We start from the raw sequence: 13,150 nt of genomic DNA on the forward strand, positions 1-13,150 counted from the left end.
AATTGGGACACTATCCACTTACCTAAAGTTTTCTCAATGTACAATGTTCTCCTCTTACCACATTAATCGATTTCCACTCCTTCCAAACTTCCTATAGAATATATTAAGGTCTTAATAAACTTCTAACAATGCTCAAAAATTCTCTTCCAACATTAATACCTCCTCTCTCTCTATATATACAATGACAATAAATTTAAAACTTTGGAACCAAGATCCACACAAAAGTTTCTACATAGACATAACTAATTTTTCAATCCACTCAAAAGAACTTGTAACATTAAAACCTCTTATTACATAATCTATCAACAACTAATTTCACAATTAAATTTCCTTTGCAACCTTCAAATTAATTCATAGATCAATAACACATACACTAACATACTTTTTGTAGGAACCAATGAAATTTCAGAAAAATGCAAACAAAATCAAGCAAAACACTTCTAATAAGCATTTTATCAAATACCTTATGGGCATTAATCATTAAGCTTATATTACCCTTTTCCTTTTTAATTTGACTTCTCTAAAATTTTACAATACCAATATTATAATCAATAATCTAATCAATTTCAATTAAAACTCCAGCCTACAGCATCATTGTCATCTTCTTTTCTTCATATTTTGTTTGCCAAATTTCATTTCCAGACAACAATCAATTCAATTCAGGAAACAATACTATTCTTCCTCCATCATACACGATCAATATCTTAATTAAAAGAAAGACAATTCTAGATTTCAACAAACCGACACAATCACACAAATAGAGTCTAAACGATGGAGGGAAGAGAGGTGAGGTTCACTCACCGGCAGAGCAAATGAGGCTGGACCAAGGAAAGGGATAAATCAATGTTGAGGAAGTGGCCCAAACTCATAGCGAGCTCACACACACAATCTAGCGCCAGGCAGAAAAAGGGAGAAGATCGAGGCTCTCACCAGCCACACATGCACGTCATGGATGCAAAAGAGGGGAGAATGATCAGGTCTTAGTTCAGAGGATTAAAGACTGAGCAACGGCAAAGCATGCCTAAGCACTTGCCGGTGGTGGTCTGAACCACGATCGAAGGTTGGAGAAGACGCAGAAGAGTTTCGATCTCTGACCCTCTCTGCAGCTCAAAACAAGATCAAAGGAAGAGGAAAAGGAGAAATTGTGATTTAAAGCCCATATAAGGCTGGAACTCTCTCTCACAGACACGTCGACAGCACTTGGAGATGGTGGGGGAGGAAGGAGAAGACGGGAGAAAACGGGTTAAGTTCTAGACTTCTTTGCTTCCAGAACGTGATCGGGAAAAAGGAGAGGAAAATAGAAATAATACGTGAGCTCTCTCTCTCCCCCCCCCCCCGCACACACAGTACCGACTAAGAAGAAGCGAGTCAAATAAAAAGCTGATGGAGAAAATTACAACACAAGACCCAAAGCTAGTTGGGAACACGTCAAAAGAAGACCCTATCAAATTTTTATTATTACAAAATTTTTAAAATAAAAAGTAAGGCCACTTTTAGTACTTTTCCATATAAATAAAAATAAAACTAACATTTGGCTAAAGTAAGGTTTAAAACTTTAAACCTCCATATGTATAATCAGTATAAATTCTACTAGGCCACTACTCTTCATTTGTCAAAAAAAAAATTATAATAAATAAATAAATAAATATCAATTGGAAGGGAATTTATTTAATTTAAAATTTAGGATCATTACAATGCTAGCCCTCTCAAGCATCACCTAAATGAACCCAACATCTAAATAATGGCCAAAGACTTAGAAGCATTAATAAAATAGTAAATTAAACATATATATATCATTAATCACAAAAAGAGAGGAAGAACTTAATGTTAATCTATACAAGAGTTTAAAAAAATACAAGAGCAATGAGTTTAGCTACTCATAAATATTAATAAGCTACAAACACACAAAATATTCACGGCCATATGAAATTACAATGAGAGAGATGGAGAAGAAAAAAAGGAACTGAAGAAATGGAGCTTCAATTATCTTTAAAGTTTTAACTCTTGGACTTAACTTATCCAAAGCTTAAACTGTGATGACCCTAAATTTTTTAAATTAAATAATTTATCTCACAATTAATATTTTATATAGTTATTTTAGTTCTATAGCAATTAGAGAGGGTTGGCTTAGTGGAACTCCAGAGTTCTAATCCTCCTGATGTAATAACCCATGAATTGTAGTAATATTCAAAATTATGACAAGAGATTTTTTTTTCTTATTTTTTGTTTATAAAATTCTGCGATAAATTTATTAAGATGTTTTCTTAGCTTAGTGGAAACTCTACTTGCTAAATAACCTTAATTGTTGGGTTAAAATCTTCTCTTTGCATAAGTGTGATATTTTATTTTGCCTAGTCAATGGAACTACTTGAATACCCTTAAAAAAAAGAAGAAAAATGAGAAAAAGAAAGAAGAGAAAAGGAATCAGATGCAAGCACCGGTCATTCCTCTACCTCTTCTCCTTTCCCATTTTTTGAAGGTCCAAAGCACAAAGGGGGAGAGAGATCTTCAGTTCTCTCCATCACTGCTATCAATCACAAACAAGAGAGGGGAGTGGAGAGATCTTCAGCCATCCCCTTCACCTTTCATCCTTCCTTTGTTTACTGGCAATTGGGTGTGTGTGTTGTTTTGTTAGCATGTTCATCTCCCCTGTTTTGCATCGTTAGATCCTTCCTCTTTCTTGATATAGCATTCGTTGTTATTCCTTCTTGCCATTCGACCGTTGCTGTAGATTACCGTTTAGTAAGTTCTTTTCCTCCCTTGCTCGCTTCGTCTTTGTTCTGGTGTACATGGGAGGGAGAGCTTCGCTTCTTTTTTTTTTTTTTCGTTTTCCTTTGGCATGATTTACAGTGAGTAAGTTCAGAAACACTTCTCCCTTGGTACTGTGTTCGAATGAGTGAATAGCATTTTGGTCTTTCATTTCTATTTTGCTTGCGGTGGTGCGTGATGGATTTAGATCCTATTACTATTATTATTTGATTTAAATTTAATTTTGGTAAAGAAATGGATTTGGGAAACAATAAATTTAAATGATGATGATTGAAACATTGTTGGGAAAGGGATTTAAAGAGTAAGATGGTTGTTACATGGTTGGAGTTTGAATGCACAATGTTTGAGTGAAAATTTTATACAAATGAGTGATTAAACTTGACTAAGTTAATCATAGTTAATTTTAGTGTTTGGATCACTTGTTTTTGTAAGATAAATAAATGATTGTGTCTGTGTGAATATCATATGGTTATTGGAGGGATGTGTCTTGAAACTTTGTAAGAATAATTGTTTAAGGATCAAGATGGTTAGTACGATTAATAGTTAAGTAATTTCTCACATATGTTTATTTTATAAAATATTTTTTTACTTTATTTTCGCCTTTAAATATTACTTCTACTATCATTGAAATGTAATTTATTTTTTAAGAAAAATGATTAATCAAACTTATAAAAATAGTAAATAATAATTGTTATATATGTAATATTTATATCATATACGGGTTGATAAATAATTAGTTTGGGGTGACATTGTTGCATAAAGTTGTTTGAGTTGCATGACATCATCGGACTTTATTTTATATGGATTAATTCTGAAAATAAAATGAAAAGAGAATGTTGAATATGCTCTCTGGTGATTAAAGAGTGCTACAAATAAAGCTTGAAGACTGAAATTAGAGATTCAAGCACTATTGGTACTCCTCTGTAGTCTTGACACTACACTCCCATCATAGACCACCTGTCACAGAGCAACACGTCATCTATATACTGAAATACAGCACAAACAAAGGCCATCTTGAGAAATCAAAGTTATATCTTAAAGTGACCATCGTTACTCTAAATTTTGTAGGCTTAACCTGCAAGTCTGAACTAAGAATGGAGATCGATGTCAAGGCTCTCTTCAAGTTAGGACAAAAAAAGCCAGCGAGTCCAATGAAGCATTTATTTCCTCTCATTATTCCTAATAATAATCATTTTCTCAATTGAGGTTTGAGAAAAGAAAAAGGAAATGGTCATTAGTGAAAAAGAGGTGGGATAAAAAATGGCCTTGAAGAAGTAATCTTTAGGGTTCCAAAGCCCTATCTCGCAATGATTTTTGTTGAGTTGACCCAATCTCTCCATGATACATGATGCAAAAATGTAAGGGCTAAGGGCTAAGTTTCCACGCTAGCTTGACTTCTCTATAGATCGACTAGTTATTACTTGTTCCTCTCTCAATTTATCTCATCTTCCATATTCTTCTAAACTATTTTTGTTATGGATTATGGTTATCTATCTATGTCAAATTCGAGTATTGTCAAGTTCAATTGGTAAGGGCTAAGTATTACTTGTTCCTCCCTCAATTAATCTCATCTTCCATATTCTTCTAAACTATTTTTGTTATGGATTATGGTTATCTATCTGTGTCAAATTCGAGTATTGTCAAGTTCAATTGGTAAGGGCTAAGTATTACTTGTTCCTCCCTCAATTAATCTCATCTTCCATATTCTTCTAAACTATTTTTGTTATGGATTATGGTTATCTATCTAAGTCAAATTCAAGTATTGTCAAGTTCTCTATAGATTGATTAGTTCAATTGTTTGATGAGTTGACCCAATCTCTCCATGATACATGACATAAAAATGTAAGGGCTAAGGGCTAAGTTTCCATGCTAGCTTGGCTTCTCTATAGATTGATTAATTATTACTTGTTCCTCCATCAATTTATCTCGTCTTCCATATTCTTCTAAACTATTTTTGTTATGGATTATGGTTATCTATCTAAGTCAAATTTGAGTATTGTCAAGTTCAATTGGTAATAGCTATCTCAAAGATGGTTATACATTCACACAAATTCAAATCCAAAACCTCATGTTTAAGAAATTATGTACAGTTCCTTCTATTTCACTTGTTAATTTCTTCTAATTAAACTTTCCTCTACATGTGACTTTCTACTTTGATAATTTATTATGATTTTAAATTATATGTAGCCCATGACTTGACTTTTTCAAATTTAAATTCTATGCTTATGGAATCTATTATTGTTGATTTTTATAATATTATTTTAATATATAAAAATTAAAATAAATAAAAATTTATTTGTAACTAGTTGAACCATAATCTAACTGATAAATTATGAATTTATGTTATGACAGGTTTTGTTACCAGTTTAAAAATGCTTAATCGATATTCTCTAAGCAAAGTATCCTTGTTTGGTCTCTTCTATTCATGGGCTTCACCAGGGACTCTCTGAGATGAATATTGTCTGCAATTGCAAGAAGCCCAAATATTTTTGAAGGAATAAAATAGAAGGGACAAAATAAAGGTTTTTCAAACAAGAACAAGGTCATTATGATTGAAGTTAACTCGTGTATATATATATATATATATAATATGTGTATGTATATTAGTTTAAAGTAGCTTATTGGCTTTTAAATTTTTTTTTTTAATTTGGTAATTATATAGACATAAATTATGATATTAGAATATATTTTGTCTGAAATTAAATCATAAAAAGGCATATAAATGATGAATCAGGTGATCCCAATAAATTTCATTCTGTAAAGTAAAATTCTTTGATATTATATATAATGTAAAACAAGGCGATTGATAATGTCTTCTTTGCTAAAATTATTCCGATAAAAATTCAAATTCATATATATTTGATAAAATCTCATTTCGTTCAACAACTGCATTCCAATAAATGCATTTATTTTAAGCCAGTGTAAATAATCGAAAAGCGTTATTGTAAGTTGTTACCCAACCTTGCAACAATTATAAGTGAAGGACATTAAATTATTGACATTAAATCATTGATAAGATTTGAACCTAAAAGAATTATTGATGAGAATTTGAATAGCTCAATTTTCAAATTAAAAAAGAGAAAATTGTACAAAAAATTTCCTGAATTTTGAATGCTATGCAAATGTAATGTCCTCCTAAACGTGAAAAATTTACACAAAAAAAAAATCTGCTTAAACTTCTAAGTGTATGCAAGTAATACCCTATCATTAATTATTTTTTTGTTTCGCAAATGAAGCACAATATCCTATTTACCATATAGTCCCTAAATTTTTTTTTTTCAAATAGCTTTTTCAAAACTTCGAGTTATATATAAATAGTAACCCTTCTAGATTTTATATCGTGAATAGAAAAATTATGTGTTATATTATATTCTTTCATTAAAATAATGGATAAATCATTACCTCCGTTTCGTTAAATTTTACTGGTCCTTTTAGAATAAATTTTTGTTACATGTTAAAGTATATTACAAGTTTTTTTTTATTTCAAAGCAATATTTAGTAATACATTTTTCAATTTGAATCAAGGCATTGTCTTTATAAATACCAATTGCATTTGATGAAAAAAATAAAAATAAATTTCTCTTGACACTTTTCAAATTAAAGGGACTAACGTTTCAAATAAAAGAAATAGTAAACCATGAAAATAAAATATTAAGACTAAAAATAAGATACAATTAAAATACAACGATTTCGAGTGGTATTTTTTCATTAATTTTTTGAGTGGCATTAAAAGTATTATGATTAAGTGACCCTTTTAGGAATTAAGACATAATTTCATTTTCCTATACTTGTATAGTCCAACTTTTTTTTTTTGTTGACAAAACATTATCATTAACTAAATTTTTTTGATGAGGACAACTATACAAGGAGGTATTAATTAAATTGTTATTTCAAAATATGGAAAAATAAATACTAAAAAATTACATATATTGTAAAGGCATTAGTGACAATTGAAGACTTTAAATTATTAAATTGCCATGAAAGGATCGTGGTCTTTATTTGTAATTAAAAATAAATAATTACTAAAATAAGTTAATTGTGAATGCAAATAATATTATTTATGAATAGATGGAAAGTCAATTGTGAATGAATAAATAGTTTTATGAATTTATATAGCATGGCTTTTGAATTCCATGACAGTCACTTGTGAATTTTAGGAAGTTCAAAAGCTAATTTATAAAAGTTCTGTTGTGAATTAATTGATAGTTTTATAAATATATGCATCACTGGTGATTCAAGGATAGTCGACTATGAATTTAACAAATATTACTGTGAGTATATGGAATATCAAATGCAAATAAATATGAATAGTCTTAATTGTAAATGAATAATTTTGGGACTCTCATATAACTGACTTTCTATAAATTCATCGGTGACTTTCTAAAAATTCACAAGTGGTAAATCTCTTTAAATTCATCAATGATGATACATATATTCACAAAACTATATATCAATTCACAATTGACTTTTCATTTATTTACAAGTGACCTTCCTTAAATTCATGATCAACTTTCCTTAAATTCATAAGTGATCTCATTTTCATTATTTCAATAATTAGAAATATTTAATTGCAAATAATGACCTTGTGATTCCTTTTTGATATTTCAATATCTAGTTTTGAGATTTTCAATTGTCATTAATGTCTTTACAAGATTCTTAATTATAATTTTTCCAGACTTATATGTGGATTTATTATATATTGTGTGGAAACCAATGAATGAGTTGTGTTATTTAACTCTGTGTGTATTATGTATGGAGAATTATGTATATATGGGACCAGATATATCAGAAAATTAATTACTTACAAATCTAAATACTAAAATTTAATATGTGAATATAGAAATTTGAGTTGTAATTAAATGGATTGAAGAAATAATTTATTTTTTTATTTGAGATCTAATTGTAATTCTTTCTATCATGCATTATGTAAATTTTCTAAAATTCTATGTTATTTAAATTTTATGTTAAATTTTATATTAAATATTAAATGAATATTAATTGAGGAGAGGAGACCTTCCATAGATTAGAAAGTCCGAGTCAATAAGACATTGACATGTCAATTAGACAATGATAGATGGCCATTACTCTTTACAACTAATATATCTTCTGGATTCAGGACAATTTATTAGGACACAACTTGATGCGTATTGCATGAACTTTTTTTATAATATTACAATATTTATTAAAAAAATTAAACCTCATTAACTTTATCTTAAAATTTAATAAATTTTTATCTCTATCTCTAATAAAGATAAAAAGAGTTATTTTTAATAATTTTCCTAATGTTTAATAATTAAGAGTAGAAAAGTAAAGATAAATATAAAAAATAGTAAAGTACCTTATAAATAATACTTAAAATTAATTTTCTTTTTCTACCCTAAAAATAAGATCAAAGAATATCTAATAAAATAATTCAAATCATTTAAACTTTTATATGAATTTAATTTTATATAATTTTGTTATATAAATTATTGAAATAACCCTTTCCATTATACATGTACATATAAATAATAACCTGTCAAAATTTTAACTGTTCATGAATAAATAAACCCCATATTATATTATTTTCTTTTAGTAAAATAATGGATAAATTGAAAGCTAGTTTGTTATTTGCATAGAAGTTTAGGGAGCTCAATATAAAGATTTGGAAAAAGGGAGTATCTTCTTATTACTCAAAGTATACATAGCTGTTATGTATTTTTTTTAATGAGTGAGATAATAAGGGTAATTTTGCAATAGTTGTTGTTAATGAAACATTATTTTTATTAAAATATTATATTTTAAGATATCAAATTGTCACGCCCCAAAATAGGGGGTGACCGGCACAGGATGTGAACCACACATACATCCCGTAAGCCACAAATTCAAGGTTTATCTCATTTAATTAAAAAGTACTCAGTTATTCATTGACATTTTAATACTATTGATACTAATTATTCTAATAATTATTTTAAAATTTTGTAAAAATTTTGATAGAACCTTCTCTGTAAACAAGATCTCCCAAAAATTCTGTATCACAAAAATTTTCCTTAAACATTATATCCATCAGGAGCTCGGCTCTTTCCAGCCAGCAAACAAAATGTATAATAAACTAAGGATTCTAATTATAAGTTATGTAGAGCACCTAATCATATATCTCATAACATAACACATAAATTTCATATTTACATCAATAAGACATATTTATAGAACAAGCCTCCATTCTGTTTTGCAAACATCCATCATTGGTAAGCAAGACGTACAGCGTTAATTATGCTATCTGAGACCAAAATAATTTTTCAGTGAATAACATCCCAACAATAAATAATTTAACATGAATAAAAAGAAAAGTTTGAAATAATCATGTAAGCTAAAGAAACAACAATTTTCATAAAAAAAATGTATAAACTTTAGAATAAAATGGCTCTATAAAAATTTGAATAAAATCTTAAACCATTGAACTATCATAGCAAATGTTAATATCACTTGATTTTAAAAAGTCACCTAACTAAAATAAATACTTGTAAATAAATTACTAAATAAAAACCAATGGGATATCAAATCACCAAATAATCAAATTTATAATCATAGGGACTTATCAGAACAAATAATAAACGTGGACACACAGTCCATGAGGGTAAATAATCCAAATATGGCTTGTGCCACAAAGATAAACGTGGACATACAGTCCATAAGGGTAAGTAACCAAATGCTGCCGAAGCCACAAAACAAACGTGGACACTTAGTCTATGAGGGTAATACTAACCAAACGCGACTCAAAGCCATGAAATCAAACGTGAGTATAATGCTCACGAATAACCATCCCTCTATGCCGCGTGTGTTGGCCATCTTTATACAGAGCATTGTACTTAGTCTATGAGCATTGTACTTGATTTTGTGAGCATTGTACTTTATCACGTGTTTGAAAATGGTTTTAAAAAGGGACTTTATATAGAGCACTGGTTGCTAACAGCAGTTCCATTAGCCCTTGGCGCATTATGGTTCACCTAGCTAGTAGGGTGCTTATAGGAGTAGCACACGTGGAATAGACAAAGAAGATGGAGAAGACCGATGGAGAAGGTAGAGAAGCTTGAAATTTCTAGATCCAAGATTTCCCTCCCTCTCTCCTCTTGTGCTCTGTTCTTGACAGACAAAGGAAAGGAAATTTAAAGAGATGAACTTTATTAGGAAAAATTACAAGAAACCCAATAGATATTTTCTAAAATTGCACAAGAGGTAAGGGCATTTTGGTAACTTCATTCTATGCCAACAAAAATGAAATTTCCTCTAGTATAGGTAAGATTCAAACCCCCTACCTCCAAGTAACAACTGACATAGTTTCGACTGAGCCATTACTCCCTATTTATTATATAGCTAAAACAATAAAATAAAATATCAATTGAAAGGAAAAAAAATCATTTAATTCATCTTCTTTTTTAAAAAAAAAAATTTAGGGTTATTACACAAATCATCTCAAAAAATATCTTATATATCAAACAAGACAAAAGGAGTACATTTCTTAATTTGTATAGATGTCTTTTCACAATTCATTGATGATGCAATTAAAGCGACACAACGAATTTTTGAATGGGCCTGACCTCTATATATACACACACGTTTTTCCTTATCTATATAATTTTCAAAATTAAGAAAAAAGGATTTACAGATGATAGCCATCTTGATCCTATCTTACATTTCCCTAAAACAAAAAACATGAGAACAGAGCTTACAACAATTAAACTAGCTAATAATTAGCCATAATGCAATAAGGGTTAATGGAATTGCCATTAGTAACTAGTGTTTTGCATATAATCCTCTTTTAAAATCAACTTTAAACATGCACAGAAATTTTCCCAATTAACATATTATAATTTTATTAACAAATTCCATCCATAACTTTATCCAAGGTGTTTTGCATATACTTTATTGATTCAATATAATATAATTTCACATAACAAATTATCTATTAAATTAAAAGTATCCAATAAAGGAATTATTCCTTGATAAATGTCGTTTACTAACAATAAAATAATAAAAATGGCATTAATAAGTTTTATATAAGAATTTTACTGGTAAGTTAATTGGGACACTATTCAATTACTTCTAGAGTTCCCACGTATATAACTTACTTCCAAATAGATCTTTAGTGACATTGCTTTGTCCTTAAATTCCTAGTATTCAAGTAATACCATTGTTACTTCCTCAAACATGCTTTACCATGTAAGCTCTTTAGTCCAAACAATTTAGAGAAATAAAACAAAGAAAACTTTCACTTTTATTTTTCTCAATATTGCATCAAACATCCCAAAGATATCGCAAAAATGAATATATAAATAGCAATTTGGTTTTTGAATTACCAACTCAAATATCTTTTCAAAAAAACCTTTAAGTTCTACTTTAACTTTCATTGCAAAGAACAAATGTCTTTCAAGATTATTTAATCAATGATGATATCATTATCACACATATTTTTGCCCCTTTAAATCCAAAATTCATCTTTTTCAAATACTTTATCAAATACCTTTAGTTCACACAATATTTAGACTATAAGACCAAGTTCCTTTTCCTCTTCAATTTCTTTCCATTAATGAAACTTCCAACTTCTATAAAAAAGAGTTGTTTTCTATAAATTTTTGAATTGACAATTAAATTATCACACATATCTAGTCATCATATTCCAAATCCTCCTAATAGGCATTTCATCAAGCATCTCACAAGCATCCACTCTCAACTAATATCCAACTTCAATTCTTCAATTCATCCCAACAATTTTTCTCAAAATTCTCCAACATCAATATTTGAAGTAGTCTAGCTTTCCAAATTTCATTTATCTAACAAAATCAAATCAAACTCAAATAAAATTCAAGTCCACACTACTTCATCATACCCAAAAGACTAAAATGTCAATTCACTTAAACCTCTTTTCAAAAATTCGAACTTCTTTGGATTTGACCGTAGGAGGATAATGCTAGTGTGTATATTTATGTATATGGGGTTGAAAATTATCGTGTGTAATAGCTTTTCCCATTCTACTGAGTTAATTATATAGGCTACAAGTAATATATAGTTGAGATTTGCTTTCTGACCAGCATTTGAAAAAGGGAAGTTCAATTCTCCTGTATTTCCTGTTTGAGTTCTTCCACCTAGGAGTAACCGTATCATCCAGAATTGCTGACCTAACCTTTTAATTAATATTCAACCACCAACCACTATATCAATCGGGTTGCTTTTCGAATAATATTCTGACAATTTGTTTTTCTTAATATTTTGATGGCTTCAACTCAAATATTCATGATTTATCAATTCTTATGTAGTCGAAGGTCATTAAAAGCAAAAACCCAAAAAAGGGGGGAAACTTGTGAGTATGAAAGTTAAGGATAAATTTTCAATTTTGGAAGTTTAAAGTTATACATAAATGTCTTTAATTTTTTTTTTGAAAAAATGCAGTACTTATTATTATTTTTTTTTTTTTTTGTGTGATGGTGTGCAGTGCGTTCTTCTTTCATGCACTGCATGATAGATGATGATTTTGATCCAACATTCCTCTCAATGACTCATCTTGGAGCCCCACCCAACTGTGTGAGAAACTTCAGGTGCCTCTATATATATATGTATATCATATATAAACACACACACACACACACACGTTTACTTGATTTCTGCTGCTACTTTTTCATCACATTTCATTCATTATACGTACATACTATGGTGCATTGTTGAAGACACTAGCAGAAAGAGCAGCATGGGATTTCCGCAGAGATAACGGGCTGGATTTAGGAATGAGTTTTTTTGGTTTCTCTGGTTTTTAGGAATGAAACAGAGGATGGTGGGCTGGGTTTTCTTTTTTTGTTTTTTGTTTTTAACACAGATATATCTTCATTTTTCAATTCGGTGTGACGCATCTGTGCGCACACAAGGACACCGGACAACAGTACACGTGCAAGAAGATCGCGAAGAGGAAGCTCACGAACAAAGAAGACATCAAGGACATGAGGAGGGAGGTTCAGAACTTCAGATAATGCATCATTTGGCAAATCGAAACGGCCAAACATGGTGGAGCTGAAGCGAGCGTTTGATGATAAGCATTCAGTGCATCTAGTGATGGAGCTATGCGCTGGCGGCGAACTGTCCGATCGGATTATCGACTAGGATCATTATTATATGGAGTGAACATGCATCAAATGAAGAAGAATGAGGATGAAAAGGGACCATTTAGCATATAACACATGTCAATCATTTGGTCAAATGAAATTTTTAAAGGTCAACATTTTTTATAGTTAGAATTGGGGCAAAATTCTTCGGGATAACATTGCTTCAAAAGAAAGTTTAGAATACCAAACCACTTTGAAAAAATGGTTCAGGGATAATTTTGCCCGTTTAACCCTATTAATTATGTGTTGAA

General features: G+C 29.8%; 1 protein-coding gene across 1 annotated transcript in view; it reads left to right on the top strand.

The window, feature by feature from the left end:
* The window catches only part of LOC129314031 (leucine-rich repeat receptor-like serine/threonine-protein kinase At1g17230), a 55,990-nt gene extending 43,223 nt beyond the window's left edge, over positions 1-12,767 (top strand). Inside the window, exons 6-7 of the mRNA XM_054957411.1 lie at positions 12,239-12,341; positions 12,617-12,767. Coding sequence (XP_054813386.1) covers positions 12,239-12,341; positions 12,617-12,767 — 254 coding nt within the window. The remainder of the gene's footprint in view (positions 1-12,238; positions 12,342-12,616) is intronic.
* Positions 12,768-13,150: the final 383 nt, after the last annotated feature.

The sequence above is a fragment of the Prosopis cineraria genome, unplaced genomic scaffold (genome assembly GCF_029017545.1).
Source record: "Prosopis cineraria cultivar Desert tree isolate PC_DT_omini unplaced genomic scaffold, ASM2901754v1 PC6, whole genome shotgun sequence".
Classification (NCBI taxonomy): domain Eukaryota; kingdom Viridiplantae; phylum Streptophyta; class Magnoliopsida; order Fabales; family Fabaceae; genus Prosopis; species Prosopis cineraria.